The 23,135-nt window shown below is 37.6% G+C and overlaps 4 protein-coding genes across 5 annotated transcripts; 3 read left to right on the forward strand and 1 right to left on the reverse strand.

The window, feature by feature from the left end:
• The first annotated feature begins 26 nt into the window (after positions 1-26).
• On the forward strand, positions 27-3,339 carry LOC132170835 (adenosine/AMP deaminase family protein). The gene is made up of 11 exons (XM_059581956.2): positions 27-245; positions 378-448; positions 770-861; positions 944-1,003; positions 1,110-1,343; positions 1,433-1,509; positions 1,618-1,687; positions 1,769-1,882; positions 2,451-2,517; positions 2,703-2,807; positions 2,897-3,339. Exons 1-11 carry the CDS (start codon positions 148-150, stop codon positions 3,019-3,021), a joined length of 1,113 nt encoding a protein of 370 aa, XP_059437939.2. The 5' UTR covers positions 27-147; the 3' UTR covers positions 3,022-3,339.
• A 1,983-nt stretch (positions 3,340-5,322) lies between these two features.
• Positions 5,323-16,473, forward strand: LOC132168773 (phospholipase A I-like protein). The gene is made up of 18 exons (XM_059579806.2): positions 5,323-6,133; positions 6,808-6,955; positions 7,657-7,735; positions 7,881-8,034; positions 8,136-8,345; positions 8,442-8,687; positions 8,781-8,943; positions 9,022-9,282; positions 9,373-9,494; positions 9,974-10,135; positions 10,306-10,498; positions 10,643-10,779; positions 11,862-12,000; positions 12,634-12,837; positions 12,961-13,432; positions 13,526-13,742; positions 13,843-13,932; positions 15,664-16,473. The coding sequence occupies exons 1-18, from the start codon at positions 5,609-5,611 to the stop codon at positions 16,108-16,110; spliced, it is 3,969 nt and encodes a 1,322-aa protein (XP_059435789.2). The 5' UTR covers positions 5,323-5,608; the 3' UTR covers positions 16,111-16,473.
• A 1,560-nt stretch (positions 16,474-18,033) lies between these two features.
• On the forward strand, positions 18,034-18,904 carry LOC132170092 (uncharacterized). The gene is made up of 2 exons (XM_088512426.1): positions 18,034-18,477; positions 18,679-18,904. The coding sequence occupies exon 1, from the start codon at positions 18,042-18,044 to the stop codon at positions 18,420-18,422; it is 381 nt and encodes a 126-aa protein (XP_088368552.1). The 5' UTR covers positions 18,034-18,041; the 3' UTR covers positions 18,423-18,477; positions 18,679-18,904.
• A 159-nt stretch (positions 18,905-19,063) lies between these two features.
• LOC132168775 (putative serine/threonine-protein kinase PBL23) lies at positions 19,064-22,121 on the reverse strand. Of its 2 annotated transcripts, XM_059579808.2 has the most exons (6): positions 21,983-22,121; positions 21,397-21,578; positions 21,138-21,327; positions 20,605-20,999; positions 19,820-20,155; positions 19,064-19,302 (listed from the first exon to the last, which is right to left on the reverse strand). In XM_059579808.2, the coding sequence occupies exons 1-5, from the start codon at positions 22,119-22,121 to the stop codon at positions 19,826-19,828; spliced, it is 1,236 nt and encodes a 411-aa protein (XP_059435791.2). In that variant the 3' UTR covers positions 19,064-19,302; positions 19,820-19,825. The 2 variants fall into 2 exon arrangements, with proteins under 2 accessions (XP_059435791.2, XP_059435790.2); XM_059579807.2 differs by lacking the exon at positions 19,064-19,302 and having other exon boundaries at positions 19,729-20,155.
• Positions 22,122-23,135: the final 1,014 nt, after the last annotated feature.

The following is a 23,135-nucleotide window of genomic DNA, read 5'->3' on the forward strand; positions in this document are numbered from 1 at the left end:
CACATCCAAAATTTTTTTGGAAGTATTCTCATCTATTCGCCTTTTCTTTCGTCTGTTCGGATTTGGTAGGAAAGACCCCTTCTATCTTTTACCTTTCCTGTATTGCATAAGGACAAAAGGCAGAGGAAGAAAAAGGCAGAGGAAAAAATGAGCGAAGGAGAGACAAACATGGAGTGGTGTGTTTCAATGCCAAAGGTGGAACTACACGCTCACCTCAATGGATCCATCAGAGACTCCACACTGCTGTAAGCACTCCCTACTCTCTCTCTCTCTCGACTCTCTTTTGTGGCTAAAGTATTTAGCTTTGGCTTTGTTTTTAGGCTGCAGAGCATTTAGTCCTATGTATTTCTTTATTCTGAGGCCTTCTTTTGCTACAGTGAACTTGCAAGAGTACTGGGTGAAAAGGGTGTCATAGTTTTCTCAGATGTGGAGCATGTTATCTTGAAAAGTATGTCCATTGTTCTTCATTCTCCTTGGTTGCTGAGAAAATTTAGGAAAGAACAGAACTTTGACTTTACAATCTCTAAATTTTCATTATTGGTACCCAAGAAATGGAAAGCCTCAACTCAATTGTGCCAAGTACCAGCCCATTTGGCTTAGTTGAGGTGGGGTTGCATTTCTCAGATGCCAAAAAATGTACGATGAAAAGTATGATTTTCTTTTGCTTCCTTTTCGCTTTTAGTTGTCTTACTTCTCAGTCTCACTTGGAAGTGTTACTTTGATTTTATTGAATCTTGACATTGGTAACTCTACACGTTCTTCGGTTCAGATGACCGTTCTTTACGCGAAGTGTTCAAATTGTTTGACCTGATCCACATTCTTACTACTGATCACACGACTGTTACTAGAATTACCAAAGAAGTATGGCAACTTCCCTATGCATAAAGTTCTTTAACTCCAATGCTTTTACATTGATATATTTTTTCTCCCCCCTGGAAGACAGGTTATTGAAGATTTTGCCTCTGAAAATGTTGTATACCTGGAGTTAAGAACCACTCCCAAGGTACTTTAATGGAATTTTGAGTCTTTATATTCCTTGTGATTTATTCCTACTAAGATGATGTATGTCTTTGATTGATTAAGAAAATAATGGGTTTTATTTTTCACAGAAAAATGATTCTATAGGAATGACCAAACGCTCTTACTTGGAAGCAGTAATGGAAGGTCTAAGGGCTGTTAGTACGGTTGATGTTGCTTTTCCTGCTCATAACGTGGATGCTGGAAGTCCTACTAAATCTCCACCTGTAAATGATATGTGTAATGGACCAACAAGAAAAAAGATATATGTTAGGCTTCTTTTGAGTATTGACCGTCGGGAATCCACTGCAGCTGCAATGGAAACTGTATGTCTGGATATATGGTTTGTGAGGTTCTTTTTAAGCTCATATGGTTGACAGGCGATGTGCTTAAGTATCTTTTCCACTTGTTGTAGGTTAAGCTTGCACTGGAAATGAAAGATTTAGGAGTAGTTGGTATTGACCTTTCTGGAAATCCTGTTGTGGGTGAATGGTACATACTCACTAGTCATTGCCCTGGGTTTTTTTGTAGTAGATGAGCATTGTCTTTTACTTGTTACAGAGATGTCATAATCTTAAGTTCTCGTTGTGTCTGAGGCAGGAACACATTTTTGCCAGCATTACAGTTTGCTAGAGAACATGGTCTTTATATAACTCTTCACTGCGGGGAGGTATGTTTGTCTTTCTAATGCCTGCAGCTTTATTACTGAAGTTACCCCTACTAGCTTATTTTCGTAACTTAGTGCTTGTAGGTACCTAATCCGAAAGAGATACAAGCAATGCTAGACTTTATTCCCCGGAGGATTGGCCATGCTTGTTACTTTGAAGAGGATGATTGGAAGAAGTTGAAATCCAATAATATCCCGGTTAGTTCGTCTGTGAAATTAATTCTTTGTTTGATCACGATGTTCAGTACCCTAGGATGATAAATAATACCTTCTTGTAACTTTCGTTGAATGGATGCAAAGGAGTAGAGAGGCAAAAGCCTCATTGGTTCAATTAGTTTGCCAGTCCAATTTGGAAACTTTTTATAGATGATTGATTGATGAGATTAGGTCAATCAAAGGTTTTGAAACTTATTGTAGTTAGGCCAATGAGTTTAAAGAGTTTCTATTTGATGCCATCTCCAGAATGTTTGCACTGTGTGGAACCAAAGACATCTTCATTTAGTACTCCTGTATATGATGGAATACATGTCATCTATGTTGTCTTTATTTTAAGTTCATTGGCTTAATTTTCATTGTTTTCTGCAAAAATGATTTTAAATGATGATGGCCTAAAAAGTTAAGTGTTTTTTTTTTTACATCTCACCTTCTACCTGCTGATGGAGGAAGGGCATGCCGCATGATTCAAGGACCATTGACAAATTTCTTAGTTTTAAATTATTTGGCTAGCTAACTTATCTGGTCGCTGTGTCTATTCACATTTCTTCAGGTTGAAATTTGTCTGACTTCCAACATCGTGACTGCATCAGTTTCCTCATTAGATGTTCACCATTTTGGTGAGGTCTTCTTCTTCTTTGTTAACTTCAAGCTCTAAATCAGAAGAATAATAAACAGACTAAAAATATCGCCCGACTAATTTTTCTAAATAAGCCTTATCCATAAGTTATTAAAGCATACTTACTTCTTTGCTAGTGATAGAATTTGAAATCTCTCTCTTATAACAGTACATTTAATTATGCAGCTAATCTGTATAGTGGAAAACATCCATTAGTCCTCTGCACCGATGACGCTGGGGTGTTCTCCACCAATCTTTCCAGCGAGTATAATCTCGCTGCTTCTGCATTTGGTAGGTATTAATCTGGTGGTGCTGGTAACAGGATTTGGATTTAATAGCTACCCTCACTGACTGCTTTGTTTCATTTGTTAACTACCCAGGTCTTGGAAAGAGGGAACTGTTTCTGCTAGCAAAAAATGCAATTGAATATATATTTGCTAGTGATGGAGTTAAGCAGGATTTGAGAAGGACTTTTGATTTGGCCTCTAATAAGATGGATTTATGATTACATTGCCCTTGAGGGCATATAATAAAGCCTGCTGGTTCAGGTAGCCAGGTATCAGAACCTTTTGACTTAGTTGAAGCTGCAAAGATGTTTAATTTGTAATCATGATGATATTTGACTTTGAAACCTTAGCTTGATCTTGTCAAGTAGTCATTCCCTGTCTTTGGATGATTTGCTAGATCATTTTTGGGATTACAAGTAGCTGTATGAACAGCATGTAACTCAGTGATCTAGGAAGCAAGGATTGGCAGTTAGACCATGGCCATGCATTTTCATGGTCAAGATTTCTAATATATTCATCTTGATTTTTCTTTTCAATCCATGCTCTGTTCTTGGGTTTTGGCACTCTAAAGAGAAGGATACCACCCTTCAGGTGAAACATTGATCAAGCCCTCTTCGGGCCACCTTGATAACTTCTTATGCTATGCTAGAAAAATCAGGCCTTGTTTGTTAATGTGTTTTGAATTGCTTTTTAAGTTTGAAAAATAATTTTTGTGTTTTGAGTTTAAGTTGTTTGTTAATGTTTTTTGTTTTAAGAAGAGAAAACAAACGACAAAAAAACAATAATTTTAACAATCGGAGCCAAATATTCCGTAAGAAAATAAAGCATGACCTCCTTTTCGTACATTGATAACTTTTTATGCCATATTAGTAGGAGGGCCCAAAAATGGAGCCAAAATAAAATGCTGCCACATGAAATGATGTAGGTACTTCCAATGTAATATTTTCAATCTACTTTGTTGGCCCTACATTTACAACAACCAAGACTTAGAAGACTAGTGAGCCCCTTTAGTGGTCCTGTGGCTTGTGGTACATGTTTTATAGCGAAGCAAGCTTAAAAAGTTAAACGTTTTCGCTCATTCTCTATAGATTTTTTGTTTGTTTCTTGTTCAGCAAGTAAAAAATTATAAAATTTTCTTATTAAATTTTTGATTCTTTGCAAGTGAGAAGTGTCATTTTTGTAGGGTGATTTGCATTTTGCAAGTTGTAGTGTTTGCTGTTCTTTACCTGGACCAACCGCTCGAGCGGCAATTAGAACTGTTCATCTCCATAGCTTCTACAAACCATCCCAGTTTGGGAATTTTGTCAAGTTCATTGCAACGCCAATTAGTCTGCACATAATTTCGCTTTGATCCAAGTAAAAGCATTCCCATTTTAGTTCTGCCTCCTGTTATTCAATCCGATTAGTGACATCAACCCCCTTGGATTCTGTTTTTCTGCTCCCCCATTTTTTTTTTAATCATTTTTCTTTTTTTTTAGGGTCTGAACCAACAAAAAAAAAAAAAAAAAAAGGTGAGATAAACCATTGTACGACGTGACGTGACGTGATGAGTAGAGAACTTTGATGAGATTCAGATGCAATTTTGCAAAGAGGAAATACTCGTGATCTCTCTTGTTCTTTTCTATATATAATGTTGTTACTATTGATATTAATGACTTATCAATTCAAAATTTTATTTCTTTAAATACGCCAGAAGTGAAATTTGTTGTTGTTTTTTTTTTTAATGATTTTATCTGTTTTTAAATTTTGACTGAAAAAATAAACTCATGTTGTCGATGACTCAATATGTACGTCTAGTCGTCTACTAGGTACGATCGTATTCGATGGAAGGTGAGAATTTTAGGCTCGACTTCCTCTAACGAACCGAAACCCGAAGGATTGTCCATCTAACAACGGCCACCTGGACAGCAAAATATGTAAATAAATTTGTTCATAAGAGCTCTATAAATATGTATTTATCCATTCTTGTACACAATCTAACAAAGTCGTGATTGGGTAATTTCTATGTCCAAGTGCATTGACTAACAAAACATGCTTCTGCTAATTTTAACAAAACAAAAAGAAATGGAGAAACAATCAAAATTTAGAAAAGAGCAATGCTAATCAAGGCACTAATGGATAAACATTTTTATTTTTTTTCTAAGCATAAATACTTTCAATCTTATGATTAGATCTTAGTGCTTGATCTAAAAGCCCATAGCATGAGTAAAAAAAAAAAAAAAAAAATTCAGCATGAGCAGAACATACTTAATATTGAGAAAATAAATATAAAATATCATTTAACTCAAAAGTTTAAATTAAAAAAATAATTCGATCCATTAAATTAAAATTTATTTATAGGACATTTAACTAATAAATCTTTAAAAAAAAAAAAAAAAAAAAAATTTGCTATGTGGTGTTTATGGTTAGATAAAATACAAGCACATCGTAATAACTAATAAGGAGAAAGTGTGTGTCTGTATCATATAAAACGAGGCCGTTTCACAAACCAGCCGCGACTATACAAACACCAACACCTTCGGTTTGTTTCAGCTTTAATTACATTTGTCTGTGTAAACTTCAACACCGGCGCTCTCTCTCCCGCCATTTAGCGCGTCCTCTTCGTCTCAAACCCCTAACCCTAATTTACATTCCATTTTCTCAAATTGCAATTCAAAAATCCCAAATTTCTTCTCTCTCAGACACAGAAATGATAAATTGATAAACGGCATGTCATTTTAGTATGACCCGAATGCCAGTCAACCTCAATTCCCAGCCGCTGGATCAGATCGTCGAGAAACGCTAATTTCCAAATCCGATTACACAATGTCTTGGGGATTGGGCTGGAAGCGGCCCTCGGAGATCTTCCACCTCTCGCTGAACTACGGCAATGAGGAGCCGGCGGAGAATCCCGGTCGGATGTCCTCATCGTCGTCGGCGAGCTCGTCTTCGTCTTCGTCGGTGTCGACGATGGTGTTGCAGGATCAGGAGCTAGGGTTTCGTATCGAGCTGGACTGGTCGGCTGGGGACGATGAGGACCAGGTGGCGCTGAGGCTCCAGTCGCAACTCATGGTGGCGCTGCCGATGCCGCAGGACACGGTGGTGGTGGACCTCCGACCCGATGAGGCGTCGGAGGCGAATGTAGGCGTGGAGATGAGGGTGGTGAAGAGGAGGGAGCCTCTGAGGGCCGTGACGATGAGCAGGTCGGTCGGGTCGGGTCAGCAGAGCGATGGGGCGGGGGTGTTGACACGCTTGCTGAGGTCGGGTCTCGCAGTCACCGACGGTGTCTCCGACTGCGGCGAGCATTGGAAGAGCGTCACTTTGCTCAGTCTCTGTGGCTGTGGTTTGTCGGTGAGTCTTAATTTTTTTTTTTTTTTTTTTTTTTTTCTTTTCTATCTTTTCCTTTGAGAGGTATCTGCTTCAGTATAAGTGGGAATGTGGGGTTTTATTCATATGATATGATTTGATGTCTTTTTGCTATGTTTGGGTTGAGAGACCCAGGCTTCATAAAATGTTTGGCTTAGTTTTGTTCATTTTTTGGGAAAGCAAAACCAGCATGCTATAGCAAGATACACTCTTTTGTTTGCTATGGAATTTTCTTGCATAGACTTTTTTGCAGTGCGGTGGAGGGGAGGGTTGTTTAAGATGGCAAAAGAACAGATTCTGTTGTTTTTTTGATGAATAAGATTCTGTTATTTCTTTCTCTTGAAATGAATTGGCAATGTGAACTTTGCGGAAGTGGGGATTTTTGTAAATAATGGGATTCTGTGGTTCCTCTTGTTTCTCACTTCAGCTTTGGTGCAACAGCAACTGAAAGTTGCTAGATAGTTTCTAGTCTGCAGTTATTAGGCAATGGTGTGGTTCTAACTATTTTCAATATTTTAATTGAATCCTTGTGCTGCTTGTAAATATTGCTGATGTCAAGCTGTGTGTTTTTTTTTTAATCTGTATTGGTTAGTTGGGACTGAGACTTGGTTGATTTGAATTAGTCATTTTACTGTCTCTTAGTTGTGTATTATTGACAGGTATTCCCAGTAGAGGTAACTCGTTTACCACATCTTGAGAAACTATACCTTGATAACAACAAGCTAACACTTTTGCCATCAGAGCTTGGTGAGCTAAAAAGCTTAAAAGTGCTTAGGGTTGATTACAACATGCTGGTTTCAGTACCTGGTAAGCATGGAATTATTTTATATATCTTACTAGAATCCTTTATTGACTTGTTAAAATTAATGCAGCATGGTGTAATGGGTTGCAAAATTAAAAAACACACTACTTACATATCCTCCACCAAACCAAGAAAATTCAAGCATTTGTAGGATAATAGAAGAAAAACCACCCTTAGGAAGTTTCTTATTGAAAAACTGAGAATAAAAAAATCATAAACTGGCGGCCAAGCCGTTCTTATTAAACTTAAATAGAAACAGGGTCGCAACCCTGAGAAGAAGAAAAAGCCAAAAATAATTTGCCACAACTCAGTCGATCGAGATAGAAATCGCACGGCAAAATTCCTACTAAACCAATCTCGGTCGATCGAACTTTGGTCGAGACATCGACCGGAGTTCTTGGGAATTAGTATTGAAAGGACCTGATCATCTCGGTCGATCGAGATTCGACCGAGCTATCTACCAAGGCTCTCAGGAATTAACACTGATGCTCACCCTGCATTCTTGCTCGATCGTGTCTTGTACCTTGGTTGAATGAGAATCTCTTCTCCAGTTTTTTGCATGAATCTGTTAGCCACCTGGTCGGCATCATAAATTATGTCAATTTTACATAGAATAAACAAAATTGACCTCATGGTATTGAGGTTAGGCTAGTAAGTTTTCATGGAATATTCACATTCATCTGATTTTGGTTGGAATTGCAAGCAGTAGAACTGAGGCAGTGTGTAGAACTCGTGGAATTATCATTGGAGCATAACAAGCTTGTTCGGCCTCTCCTGGACTTCAGGTCATTTTACGATAAAATCAGCATATTTTAGTCTATACTTTTTTCTACTTCTTGTTTCCACAAGCTTGTAAAGTCTATAAATCTTTCTGAGTTTAATTTTTTTTTTTTCTTCCTTCCTTCTTTTTATTATAACTTTGTATGGTAGGGCAATGGCCGAGTTACAGGTTCTAAGGCTTTTTGGTAATCCTCTTGAATTCCTTCCTGAAATTTTGCCATTGCACAAACTACGCCATTTGTCTCTTGCAAATATCAGGATTGTAGCAGATGATAATTTAAGATCGGTGAATGTGCAAATAGAGGTATCAATGATGCAGCACTAGTACCAGTTTTTTGGATATATCTTTTCAAGTGTAGATAACATATCAAGTTGAATATGAATACCTTCTTTTGGTAATTGCAGATGGAAAACAGTTCTTATTTTGTTGCATCTAGACATAAGCTAAGTGCCTTCTTCTCTCTTATATTCCGTTTTTCTTCTTGTCACCACCCTTTACTAGCATCTGCACTAGCCAAGATAATGCAAGACCAAGGAAATCGTGTGGTTGTTGGTAAAGATGAGAATGCAGTGCGGCAGCTTATAAGTATGATCAGTAGTGACAACCGTCATGTGGTATGTTTTGGTAATTCTTGCTTTTATGGCTAAACTTTTATTTGTTTTATATATTCCTCTGTTGGGAATGGTCTTAATAATTATGACTTCTGACAGGTTGAACAAGCATGCTCTGCTCTTTCATCTCTTGCTGCTGATGTTTCTGTCACAATGCAGTTGATGAAAGCTGACATCATGCAACCCATTGAAACAGTGCTCAAATCTGTAGGTGAAGAAGAACTAATATCTGTATTGCAAGTTGTGGTGAAGTTAGCTTTTGCATGTGACACTGTAGCTCAGAAGATGTTGACCAAGGATGTATTGAAATCGTTAAAATCGTTATGTGCCCATAAAAACCCTGAGGCAAGTTCTCTACTTCTTCTCATAATATATTGGGTCTAATTTGTTCCCTGGTATTGCATGGACATGTAATGTTTAAGGTTTATCTTTCATTAGGTACAAAGGTTAGCTCTGTTAGCTGTTGGAAATTTGGCCTTCTGTTTGGAGAACCGCCGTATTCTGGTTACTTCTGAAAGTTTGCGGGAACTTCTCTTGCGCATGACAGTTGCCTCTGAACCACGTGTGAATAAAGCTGCAGCTCGTGCCTTGGGAATTCTTGGTATGTTTCTGGATCTAATTTATCTCTGTTTTGAGCTTGTTTATTCTGATAAGGATTGTTTATTTTGTGCCTGTTTAGGGGAGAATGAAAATCTACGGCGCGCAATAAGAGGGAGACCAGTAGCGAAGCAAGGACTGCGCATACTCTCAATGGATGGAGGTGGCATGAAAGGTCTGGCAACTGTTCAGATTCTTAAAGAAATTGAGAAGGGAACTGGAAAGCAGATACATGAGATGTTTGACCTTATATGCGGAACATCAACGGGTGGCATGCTTGCTGTTGCCCTTGGTATCAAGCTAATGTCCTTGGAAGAGTGTGAAGAAATATACAAAAATCTTGGTGGGTATGCTACACATGGAAATAGCATACATGAACTTTATATTTATCTATCAAATTAGTTATCTCGTTCTGAATTTATGGCAATTGTAGGAAAACTTGTCTTTGCTGAACCTGTGCCAAAGGACAATGAAGCTGCAACTTGGAGAGAAAAGTTGGATCAGCTTTATAAGAGTTCATCACAGAGTTTTAGAGTTGTTGTACATGGATCAAAAGTATGGATTATTCCTATTTCAAGTGTGCTTTACTTTCTTTGTATTCATTCAACCAAAAAATAAATTAATAAATAAATAAATAAAAAGTTTCATGATATTGTTGTTATGTGGAGGTGTGCATAGGTTAAGACTTCTTGGAAGAAAATTAATATCTTTCACAATATTGTCTTCGTTTTAACAACATTCCTTTTCTTTTGGGGGTGGGGGAGGGAGTTGGAGGATAACTTCTTCTTTTTTTAAATCTAATCCAGCAAGCTGCTAACTATCTAAGTAATTTGCATTATGTATTGTATCTATGATTATTTTATCTTCTGTGAATCACCTAGATTCTCAGAAGGTTGTAATTTTAGTGGATGAAGCAATGTTTTTATTTGAAATTGGTCTACTCATTATATTATAAGACGTCTGTTCTTTTGTATCTAGTGTTTTTATTGCTCCCTACACCTTGGGCACACAGACTATAATATATTATCTTGCAGCACAGCGCAGATCAGTTTCAGACGTTATTAAAGGAAATGTGTGCTGATGATGATGGGGACCTTTTAATAGAGTCTGCAGTGAAAAACATTCCTAAAGTGTTTGTTGTATCAACCTTGGTGAGCTTGATGCCGGCTCAGCCTTTCATATTTCGTAATTATCAGGTTCGATCCCAAGAGTTCCTGTTGTTATTTCATTCTAACACATTATCACCCTAATATTGGCATTTAAGCTTGGCATACTGTTGCATAGGTGTATGACAGTTATGGTCATCATGTTAACTGTGTGTTTTTGGCAATTTCTTTGAATCATCTTTTTTTGTTTCAAATTTCAGTACCCTGCTGGAACTCTAGAGTTGCCTCTTGCAATTTCAGAAAGTTCAGGAATTTCTGCGATAGGGTCACCTACTACAGGTGCTCAAGTTGGCTACAAGCGCAGTGCTTTTATTGGAAGTTGTAAGCATGAAGTATGGCAAGCTATAAGAGCATCTTCTGCTGCTCCTTATTATCTTGATGATTACTCAGATGGTATTCTTTTCTTGTACTTGTTTAAACAGACTCCTCTTTTGGTTATTGTCACCATTCTTTTCTTAATTAAGATGGGCGTATTGGGACCCTTTTTCTTGTTCTATTTTCTCTTGAATTTGTAATTTTCTCCTACAATTTCTCTAGATGTACACCGGTGGCAAGATGGTGCAATAGTGGCGAACAATCCTACAATTTTTGCCATAAGAGAAGCACAGCTTCTTTGGCCTGATACAAGAATTGACTGCTTAGTTTCCATTGGGTGTGGTTCTGTTCCGACAAAGGTAACTGCAAACTGCTTTTTTTTTCTTTTTTTTTTTTTTTTTATAAGGGCCAGCTATGAAATTATTGCTTTATCGGTTATATATCAACTTTTTCAGAGTAATCACAATAATTTTGTGAACATGAAATGGTGAGCAAAATTTTGTTCTATGAGAACCCTAATCTTATTTAGACTTTATTTTTCTCTTCACCCAACTCATATAAAAAGACCAGAAAGTTATGCCTATTACGCTTGAACTTCCAACACTGTGATATTCTAAATAACAAAATCAAATAAAAAGGAAAAGATAAAAGAGAAACTTTTATAGCCTCTAGTCAGAGTTTACTTGGGAAGCCCTACTATACTATTGAGCGACTGCTTGTTCGTGATGAAAAATGTTTCTTTGTTATATTTTTGACATTTTTCTTTTGCCCTTCTCTTTCTGGTGTCTTGTATTTGTGATGAACGTTTATAACAACAAACGTTTAGTCAAATTTTATAGAGATCTTGTTGAAGACTCCCTGTTGGGCAAGATCTTGTGGAGAGGCATTTTCAGGAGGGGGTGAGGGTCTTGGATGTAGATTTCCATGTTGCTTTTACTATTCCTGACAGTGAGAACCTGAACAACCCATGCTTTCGTGGCCATTAATTTATCATTTGTGCATATACTATAGGGAGATGTGGGCTGTTATGCACTTATGTATCTCAAAAGTACCATGTTATTTGTAAATATCTTCTAGATTATTAGGATTACTCAGTTATGCATGACTTTCTTCCCCCCTTTGGCAAAAGACATTGAAAAGGACAGCTATACTGGAATATCTAGACATACTCAAAGAATAAGAGGGATTGTAAAGCTATTTCCATTACAAACAACACTGTGAACACTAGTGATTCTAATCTAAACTTCCAAGGGTGCGGTGCACGGGTTTAAGGTTTACTCTGCAGGGGTGAGTCCGAAGGGCTCTTCCTTGTCGAGGTTCCCCGTCATCAAAAAAAAAAAAAAAACTAGTGATTCTAATCTATGAAAGAATTTTATATTGTCACTGAACTTCATAATTGTTGCTTTATTTTATTGATTCATAAAAATCTTTACTGTTGTAGGTACGGAAAGGTGGTTGGCGTTATCTGGATACTGGACAAGTGTTGATTGAGAGTGCATGCTCTGTGGATCGGGTAGAGGAAGCTTTAAGCACATTGTTGCCTATGCTCCCTGAAATACAATATTTTCGATTTAATCCAGGTATGTTGTTGACTTTGGAGTTACATATAATGACAAAAAGAAAGGGTGGTTCTGTAAATGGGCTTGGCTTGCCCGGAGCCTTAGTTGGCTTTGTTAATTCATTGAATTAGCTAAGCTCAAGCCATATTGACCTGGCTCATTGGCTTGTGAGGCTCAATGAAAGTGTAGCTTTGCATTTTTTCAACAATTGGGTTAGACCCTTTTTTTTTTTTTTTTTTTTTTTTTTTGAGAAGCTCATTATTCTGCCATGTTATTGCTTTAAATACTACTCTGTTGTGTTTTAATATGTATGGAAAAAAAAAAAAAAAAAAAAAAAAAAAAAAAAAAAGAAGGAAAAAAGGCACATGTTGTGCCACCTGAGCCATAAAAGCTATTGATTCTAGCGAGTGTACGCTGAGCCAAAATCAAGCTAGAGTTTTATGGCTTTGAGTTGAGTTGGAGCTCAGCACGAGCTCCCTCAATTTTGACGGAGCTGAGCTTGAGCTGTCAGATACGTGACACAGCTATCCAGCCTATGCATGGATGTAAAATATGTTCTCCTTTGTTCCTATATCATCCTTAAATAGTTTAGTGTTTTTTATTTTTTATTTTTTTTTTAAGTTTTGAAGTAGTCTACATGTTTTACCATTGTAGTTGATGAACGTTGTGATATGGAATTGGATGAGACTGATCCAGCTGTCTGGCTAAAGTTGGAAGCTGCAGTAGAGGAATACATCCAAAACAATTCTCAGGCCTTGAAGAATGTCTGTGAGAGACTTCTTCTTCCTTACCAAAATGAGAAGTGGTCAGAGAATTTGAGAATTCAGCATTACCCCAAGTCAAAGGGGTCAACTGTAGGTACTGGCACTGATATTTCTGTAATTGGTTTCTGTAGGAATTTATTTTCTCTAGTCCTTTGAAGTTTTTTTTTTTGGATGAATAAATAATCCTTTAAGTTCTTCTGGTATTCTGCTGTTCTAGATATGAATGGCCCATCGCTAGGTTGGAGGCGTAATGTACTACTTGTTCAAGCTTCACATAGTCCAGATTCAGGAAGAACCATGCACCATGCTCGAGAACTTGAGTCATTTTGTTCCCGTAGTGGAATACGGCTAGCCCATATGCAAGAGATTTCAGGGACTGTGAAGACAGTGCCAGCAACAACATTCGCAACCCCATTTACGTCACCGCTATTCACTGGAAGTTTCCCATCAAGCCCACTTCTGTACAGTCCTGATTTTGGTCCACAGAGGCTTGGCCGAATTGATATGGTCCCACCTTTAAGCTTAGATGGCCAATCTGGAAAAGCAGCTGCATCACCACCGATGTCTCCTCCCGGGCCCAGGCAGCTTTCTTTACCTGTTCGATCACTGCATGGGAAATTACAGAACTCACCGCAAGTGGGCATTATACATTTGTCCCTTCAAAACGATTCGATTGGTTCAATATTAAGGTAAACATGCCCCTGTTGTTTCAGTTGCAATTTGTGCATGTTGATTTGGTTCAAGCTATAATTTCCTAACCTGCTGGCTACTTATTTCTCTAGTTGGCAGAATGACGTATTTGTGGTTGCTGAACCGGGAGAGCTTGCAGATAAATTTGTACAGAGTGTTAAATTGAGCTTGTTATCCATGATGCGGAGGCGTCGCAGAAAGGAGGGGTCACTGCTTACCAATATCACAACTGTTTCTGATTTGGTCGCATTTAGACCATACTTCCAAATTGGATGCATTGTCCATCGTTATATAGGACGCCAAACCCAAGTGTGTGCCATTTACTTTTCTCTCCTGATGTTTTCTTTTGTTATTAGTAGGAATTTTCAAACTACTAAATATGGTCTGATCGGTGGTCACATTTTTGAAGGTCATGGAAGATGGCCAAGAAATTGGGGCATATATGTTCCGCAGAACAGTCCCTTCTATGCACTTAACTCCTGATGATGTTCGTTGGATGGTATGTTCTTGGCTTTCACAAACATTTACATAGTTTGAAGTTTTCTTCTAAATTTTGAGGAGATTTAGAAATGGTAAATCGTTTAATATATATTCACTGTTCAACTTCTGTAGCTTTCCTCAATTGGAATACCTTACCTTTCGTCAGTGGCCATTAGCTACTGTTAGTACCTCCAAAAGTAGTCCTGGATGTGGTCCTTTGGACCATTGCATCAGCATAATTGTTTATGTCATGTTGCAATTCCGTAATACTTTATGATGCGGTGTTTCTCTATTACTCTAGGAGATTCTTGTCGGGCTTATAAACAAGATTTAGAGAGTGATAACCTTGAATTAAAGGGGAAGTGATGGCAAGCTCATAGTTTACTAACAAGTTCCATCTTGTTAATTGGAAGAAGGTTTGTACTCCCCTTCAACTTTGAGGCTTGGGAAATAGGAGTTTTCTCCTTTTCAATCAGGTTCTTTTGGGAAAGTGGTTATGGAGGTATGCTGTGGTGAGAGGCTTTTTGGCGACAGGTAGTGGATAAAAAATATGGTAGTCTGGCGGGTGGTTGGTGCTCTATTGTTGTTTCTGGGCGATATTGGGTGAGTCTAGAATATTAGGAAGGGCTGGGATATGTTTTGACATGATGCTTAGTGTGGGGATTGTTCTCTGAAGGAAAACTTTCCAGAGTTATTTTGCATTGCAAGGGATAGGGATGCTATGGTGGCTGACCACATGTTTGCTCATAATGAAAAAAATTCTGCCTAGTGAATTTGAGATAAAAGACTTGGACAATTTGGAATACTTTATGGGTATTGAAATAGCAAATTGAGACGTGGTATCTTCTTCTCCCAGCGTAAATATGCTCTTGATCTACTTAAGAAATGAGGATGCTCAGTTTTATGGTCATTGACAATCCTGTAGATTATGACAAAATGTTAGAAGAGAGTGATGAGAGTTCTCTGGTAGATAAAGGAAGGTACCATCGATTGGTTAACAGGTTAATATATTTGTCACATACTTGCCTAGGCATTGCCTACACAGTAAGTGTAGTGAGCTAGTTTATGCATTCACCCCGGAAATCTCATATGGAAGTAGTTTACAAAAAAAATCGATATTTGAATTCTTTTCCTGGGAAAGGGTTGTTGTTTGCCCGACATTATCATCTAAAAGCATAAGGTTATACATATGCAGATTGGGCTGAGTTGTCATGGATCAAAGATCTACTTCGGAATACTGCACTGTTGTGGGAGAAAATCTTGTTTTTGTAGTAAGAAACACTCGGTAGTTGTTAGATCTAGTGTAAAAATTGAGTTCCAAGCCATGGCCCATGACATATGAGTTATTCTGGTTGAAGATTTTATTGAAATAACTTAGATATGATCGCAAGGAGCCTATGAGCCTATACTACGAAAATAAGGCCTCGATTAATATCGCTCATAATCCAGTTCAACATAATCGAACTAAATACATTGAAATTGATAGACATTTTATTGAGGAAAAGTTGTGTGCAAGGTTGATTTGTACACCTTATGTGAAGACAGCGGATATTTTAACGGAGTGTCCAATAGTGTTCTCTAGCCTTGTGCAAGCTAGGCATGTGGGATTTGATTTCATTTCCATTCATTTTCTCATTTATTGTAATCCTGTATTAGTGTGTGTTGCTTCTCTATATAAACAAGTGTAGATGTATCATTGAATCATTGATAAATAATGAGAATTCCTCATTATCTTTCATCTTAATTGTAGGTTGGAGCTTGGAGGGATAGGATCATAATTTGCACGGGAACATATGGGCTTAATCCGAGTCTGATTAAGGCCTTTCTCGACTCTGGTGCCAAAGCTGTTATATGTTCTTCAACCGAACCCCCTGAAACGCAGCTGGCAACCTTCAATGGATCAGGGGAGTTCAATATTTTCGAAAATGGTAAGTTTGAGATCGGAGAGGAAGAGGCAGAAGATGAAGAAGCTGAACCTGCCAGTCCAGTGAGTGATTGGGAAGACAGTGACCCTGAAAGAAATGGTGACCGTTCTCAGAGTTTTTGGGATGAAGATGAGGAGGAGCTGTCGCAGTTTGCCTGTGAATTGTATGACTCTCTGTTCCGGGTTGGTGCAAGTGTAGATGTTGCTCTGCAACATGCTCTGGCCTCACATCGGAGGTTAAGGTACTCCTGCCATCTCCCCAGTAGACAATAATTTCTTAAATAAATACCATACATAAAAATGAAAGTCATAGTCAACAAAAATAAAATTAAAGCATGGATGAAATCAGGGGGAGTGAGGGGAATATAATTTAGTGGTACATAAGAAAATAAGAGGAAATATCCAATTTTGAGGCTTACCAAAAAAAGAAATTGTTTTGTTTGTACTCATTTCATGGAAGTGTAGCAGTCTACATTTTGAATGATGCATTCTTTCTTCTAATTCATTTTTATTTAAGTCTTGTATCTCTTAGGCCAAATTGTCATTATGTGAGTGTACTTGGACGATTGAGAAGAAAGAATTTTGAATTTTCCTTCGACTTGGTCTATACAATTGTTTTCTTTTACCTTGTGAGAAGCATATGTTTTTTTAATAGTATTTTCTCTAACTTTGTTAATGCTAATAAAAAAGCATGCATTTTTTATATGTTCAAAATAATTTGCTCCAATTCAATTTGGCGAAAAACTCTACCCACTTTGGTATTTGAGGATAGAAAGCTGCGTGGGACGAAGATTGGCTGCAATTTGCTGACCCACTTAGCCATCTGTTCTAGTGGGGCTGCTCAAATTGGCTACAATTTGCTAAACTAATTGTAGCCAAAGCGGCTATATCAAGGAACCTAAAGCATATACCCCGATGGCTTCAATGGTCTGAGATGGCCCCATCGAGATTTTATCTTAAACTACGATCTTGAACACAATGGGACCCATCATTATGGGTGTTTCCGAACGCTCGTCAATTAAGGCGCTCAAAGCATAATCAGTGGTTGGACGACCAAAGCTATTCAAATACAATTCTATCACGGAATGAAGAAAATGATTTCTGTCACTTCACTTAACGAGTTCAATCAGTTGATAGTCTAAATCTACATATGAGCAACGCTTGGACCTCATACACCTATAAAGCAAAGCAAGACGGTGAAAGATTCAAGGCAAGAGAAAAAGTAAAAGAAGTTCTACCTAACAGCCAATCAGCCATCATAAGAAAAGAAGTTTGCCCACCAAAGTTGATGACAAGCAATCAAAGGCATGTGGAAATTCTATTCCGTTTAGGATTATCAATTTTTGACACGACTTGCAATTTTGACATAAACTCAATACAAAATTAGGAAGTTAATGTTGAGTGATATGACCCATTTAATTAAATGGGACGGTTTTTTTTTTTTGAAAGAAGTCCAGCTAATTTATATATATGAAATCAACTTAAGTACAACCCTCAGTTAAAATAATATCATAAATACATTAGGGAAATTCTTCTACAAGAACATATTCCTCCCATATGGCTAACGCTTCCTTTGCAAGCTGGTGGGCCATGCCATTTAGAGTTCGATTGACATGATTGACCTTCCAGTGTTGTAGAGAGTTCAAAACCCCTCTAGTTTTGTCAATTAGATGTACATACCGACTTCAATTTTCTCCCTTTGTTTTCAGCACTTGCACCACTTGGAGAGCATCGCCTTCAAGTTGGTGTTGACCTATATATAATTCTATAACTATGTTTCGATACGATCTAAATCTGACACGAAAACGAATTAGCCCCAATTCTGTCTGTATATAATTTTTTCTTATATAGAGTGACATTGCGTAAACCTGCCTGGTTCGTACCATGATCAATCATAAACCAAGCTTCCAACCCCAAAGTTGTGCACAAAGAAGTCAAAAAGGATTTAGTAATTTATGTAATTTATCCGTAAAATACGCATGCTTTAATTGCAAACAAAGGAGGGTAATGATGCCATGCCCCATTTAAAGCTTCAATTATGCAAACTCTCATGCTGTCCACTCTAAAATAAAGCAGTTGAATGAGTGCATCTGTGCATGTCTAAGAGACCAAAAAAGAAAAAAATTTCAAAGCAATTTCCACCTTGATAAAGACCCAGGACCGATCTTTCTTCAACCACAAGCCTCCATAAACTTTTTTACAAAATGCAGTATAAAGCCAGCCACACAACCACCAAGTTTCCTGAGAAAATGCCTGCAATTGCTCCAGTTGCAATAGGCACACGGGGCACCGTAGGATCACTTGTCAGAAAGGAAATTGAATACTTCAGAAAGATTGAAGTAGACAGATGTGGAAGCTCCCGGAAGCCTCAGGGACAGATTGTGGACATGGCTTCCACCAGTGGTCGCTCAGCCGCCAGGCCTAGTTTCTGGTTCTTGATGATGACATGGAAAAGGAAGAAGCAGAGAAGCAGTAGTGGGATCCTCCCAAGCATTTGCTCTGCTGTGGAAGTTGCAGACAGCAGTAGGCTAAATAGAATCCCTGGTTACAATTACAGGATCCTTAAGAATGACTTGCACCTCTAGATGATGATGCTTCCTAAGCCAGCCAGTTTGTTTCAAGTACAAAGCTTCTATGATGGTAGATTTCTCTACATTATGTGTCATCTTTTTGAATAATGTTATCAGATTGTAGCTTTTTGAAAGTTATGCTGTTTCTGATGCTTCAAGACTGGTGATGGCTTAATCATCAAGATTATGCTTTCCTAGAGTTGATTTTATGGAGTTGTGGCACAGAATTCTGCAGATTTATTTTATTTTATTTTATTTTTTTCTCTTGGAGATTTTGGTGAACCAGTCCAGCGATCGGCAGAATCTTCCCACACAAGAAAGAAGGATTGGATCAATGAAGATTGCTATAGACAGTGTTCAAAGGAGTTGTGAACAATAGCCAAAAGAAAAGATTGTGAACCTCATATACAGGAATGACACTCAGTTTGTATTTATTTTTATTGCTGCAGAAGGTTTACATGTATCAAAAAAAAAAAAAGCAGAAATAGAAGTAGAGGTTTATTTAAGTTCTGTTTTAGTTTGCACAATATCAGTTAACAAGGATGAAGAATAGCTGAAATTGCTGCCATACTGACCAGGCTCGGCATTTAAACTATAATTTTTTCTGGTAAATTCACACTTTCCCTTGAGATAAACAGAGGAATGTTGCACAGAGCATTTTGCATCTCACCAGTTGCTTATTTGCTTCTTTCTTGCCTTCTCTTGAACAAGTAACATTACATGGAATAAAGAATCAGAGCTGCACTTTTGCTGTCAACAACTTGTTTGCAATAGTAAGCAAACGTTTGGCCATTGGGATAATATCAAGGATTAAATAAATGAATTCCAGCTTGAAGAGATTGGTTGTTCTTGAGGAGGTCCTGAAGATTGCCTCGGAAACTGCCTAACAAAGATCCTGTGAAAGAAAAGAAAAAAAAACAAAGCTGATAAATTACAGCCAATCCTCTAAAACCAAGGTTATCCCACTGTTGCTTTTCTGGTGCTTGCACTTCTGCACTCCGTGCAAAGAGTAATGCTATATATTGCATATATTACATCCTTATCATACTGAGCTAATGTGACTGTACCCATCAGATCAACTTTTAGATTAGCTCTAATTAAAAAAAATAAAAATAAATAAGGGCCGATTAACATTACCAAATCAGCTCAATGAAATAAAGATAGGATAAGAGTGTAGTATATAACATTTTTACCATGCAAATAGTCTCAATGCTACGAGTGGCGCAAACCACAACTTAGATAAACCCAACATGGTAAAATATAAGAGGTATAATTTCAGTTCAATCAATTGAACTGCTAAATTAGGTATAGCTTGCAAAATTATGTATAGCTATGGGGTGATACACATAATATGCATGATTGTTGGATCTTTACAAGGGGTCTTATCTCTACATATCAAGTTTAGGGCGTACGTTTTCTCATTGCACCTCAGTTTCCAGAACTTCAGTCACTTTGATACTACAGCTGATCTCTCTCTCTCTGGTGCCACATTCTCCGGTCACAAGTTCAACATGTCCCCCACTGTTTTGTGATGGATCTGTGGCACCTTTCTCATTGTTTCTTGGCATGGCCAGATACTCAAGAGCAGTTACAACATCACCCATCAATGGTCGGGTGTCAGCTTCCTCTTGGATGCACATTGCAGCAACTGCAAGAGCTTGATAGAGACCCTTTACAGGGTACTCTCCTCTTAGCAAAGGGTCTGCGATTAATGTGAACTTCTTTCTGTCCCTAAACAGTGGCTGTGCCTGCAAGATGAAAATGAGACTTTTTAACAAGCTGTTGTCAGCAATGAACCCCCTCAAAAATCTAAAAAATTAATCACAACATTTTATTGAACATTTTAAACATTGATAATTTACCACTCATCACAAAATCTTAAGCTAATTGAATTTTAGTCATTTATGATAAATGATTAAATGAAACATTTACTTCTTCTAACCCAGTGGGAAATGCTTTGTTTGTTAACGCTTTTTTATTCTCACTTTTGTTTTATGTTTTCAAAATAAAAACATTAACAAACAACCCAAAACACAAAACACTCAAAATTACTTTCATATTTATGTCACGTCACAACAGTTTTTCAAACAAAAATCAAGAAATACTATCTAAAAAGTATTAACAAATGAAGCTTAGTCGCATACACAAGTAGTTAGGTTAAAGATTTGGGGGAGTTGAGTTCCACTTATAAACATACCCAAGTAATTAGGTTCTGCTCCTCAGTGTGTCTTGAAGTATCAATAGCTCTCCTACCAGTGATTAATTCCAGAAACACGACGCCAAAACTATAAACATCAGACTTTTTTGTCAGCTGACCTGTGGAAGCATACTCTGGTGCACAGTAGCCATAGGTCCCCATCACCCTAGTAGACACATGGTCCTTGCCTCCTGTTGGACCAATCTTAGCAAGTCCAAAATCAGAGAGCTTGGGAGTGAATTCCTCATCTAATAATATGTTTGATGCTTTAAAGTCACGATAAATCACTGGCGGGTTGGCAAAGTCATGCAAGTATTCAAGCCCTTTGGCTGCTCCTTCAGCTATTCTCATCCTGGTATACCAATCCAGAGGCTCCTCATGATCTGGAGGTAAATCTGCAGAATCAAAGAAATCGATTGGTATTGTTATCTAAATCACCCGTTATCCCAAAAGCTTTTGTTTTACCATATTTGCTACTAGTCTATGAAGTCCCACGTGATTAGTTAAAGGAACTAATCTATGTTCGGGAATACCTAGAAGATGGTTTTCCAAAGATCCATTGGACATGAATTCATAAACTAATATTCTTTGATCCCCTTCTGCACAATAGCCAACCAAATTAACAAGATTGGGGTGATGAACCAGACTCAACATCAGAACCTCTGCAAAGAATTCTCTACTTCCTTGCAATCCTTTCCTGTCGAGTTGCTTCACAGCCACAACCTGAAATACAGTAAATCAGATCATGAAATTGCACAAGTCTGGTACACAGAGAGAGAGAGAGAGAGAGACCTTTTCAATGCTCTCTATGTACCCTTTGTACACCCTTCCAAATCCACCCTCGCCCACCAGACATTCAGTATTGAAGTTGTCAGTTGAAGAGGCCAATTCAAAGAATCTGAAAACCTGAGCAGAAATTTGTGCATGCCCAACTTTTAGTATCTCTTCAGCCAGATTCCTATACTTGCTGCTTCCTGCACATTGATAACATGCCTGTGTAAGAGTTTCAAATCAAGAATTCAGCTGAAAAGTAATTCTAAGCTACTGCAACAAGAAAGTTGCTTAATTATAAATGTATGCATCACCAAGCATTGTTGTAAGACTTTTCAAAATCACAACTTTATCCATACAAAAATCCCTCTACCTTTCCCTCCTAGAAAATTTCCAAGAACGTCTAATCAGTTTCCACAAACAAAAGTAAAATCCCCATAACTGAAACCACCATCCATATTTCCAAAACTTCAGCAGCCACATTGCTGATTATAAATATGACAAATGAATAGCTTTACAGATACAATGAAAGTAATATGATCGATAAAAAGTTGCATCCAATGTTAAATCCTTTTATATGGATTAATAAGAAGCGTTTTTATTATACCTGATTTCATCGAGAAACTAGCAACAACGGAGGCAAACGTGTCCCGACCATCCGCATATCTATGTTTTCTCCTCTTAAAAGGGACCTCCGGCCAGTCAGAGCTGCAACAAGAGAGGCAGTTAATCTCCGGCAAACCCATTTGTACAAACTCTTAATCAACCCTCTCTGGAAAAGAACTCCAAATCAAACCCAAAATTAATAATGTACTCAGAATTAAAGAGAAATGGTGTGTGAGAGAATATTATGGCATTTTTGAGAGAGATGAGAAACTGAACAAGTTTTCCGGGTTTGTCGGGGACAATACAATTGTTAGACTGTTAGTTCTGTTCGGGTTAGTTTCTGAAACCAATCTGATTGATGCATCCAAGCTTAATTTAGTTGTCTTTCTTTGTGTTCCAGAGACACAGAGGTGGTAGTTTAGGCTGTTTCCCTAACTAACTATAACTAATTTACTACCTTCTCAACTTCCTTCCATTGCCGAGGCAACAAAGAGAAATGTTTCGGTTACTAAAATAATAGATTTTATGAGATGATGGCACATTATTTGAAAAAAAAAAAAATAATAATAATAATAATAATAAGTATAGAATTTCTCTACATTATAAACAAGGCAAATTTTTCTTTTTCTTTTTTAGGTATAAATATAAAATTAGTCATTGTGATATGACCAATTTGTAATTAACTCATTGTCGTATAAAAATTAGTTGGAAGGTAAGCAAAAAAAGCAAATAGAAAACTCTATGTTAGCCAATTTTGAAGCTAATTGTAGATCGGTGCAACCACGGGGTTAATTTTACATTTGTCCCTATTTCTTTTTATTTTGATCTTAATGTAAAATTTCCATAATGACTAAAACAGCCTCCATCCAATGGATCTTAGGTCAAAAAGCCTATTAGACCCAATGGATTGAGAACTGGTGTAATAGGTATTGCATTGAATCTAAATTTCACGTTATGATAGTCAAGCTTACTTTGAATCCATCCATCTTGGATGCAGTAGGGCTGTTAAGAGAGCAAGCCACTCGCGAGTGAGCTCAAGCTCAGCTCGCATAAGCTTGGCTCGTGCTCGACTCGAATATTAAATGAAGCGTTTCGTGAATACGAATCCTGGCTCGAATATTAAACGAAGTTAGGCTTGATTCGGCTAAGCTTGT

This window comes from Corylus avellana, chromosome 1, assembly GCF_965113065.1.
Source record: "Corylus avellana chromosome 1, dhCorAvel1.hap1.2, whole genome shotgun sequence".
In the NCBI taxonomy this organism is placed as follows: domain Eukaryota; kingdom Viridiplantae; phylum Streptophyta; class Magnoliopsida; order Fagales; family Betulaceae; genus Corylus; species Corylus avellana.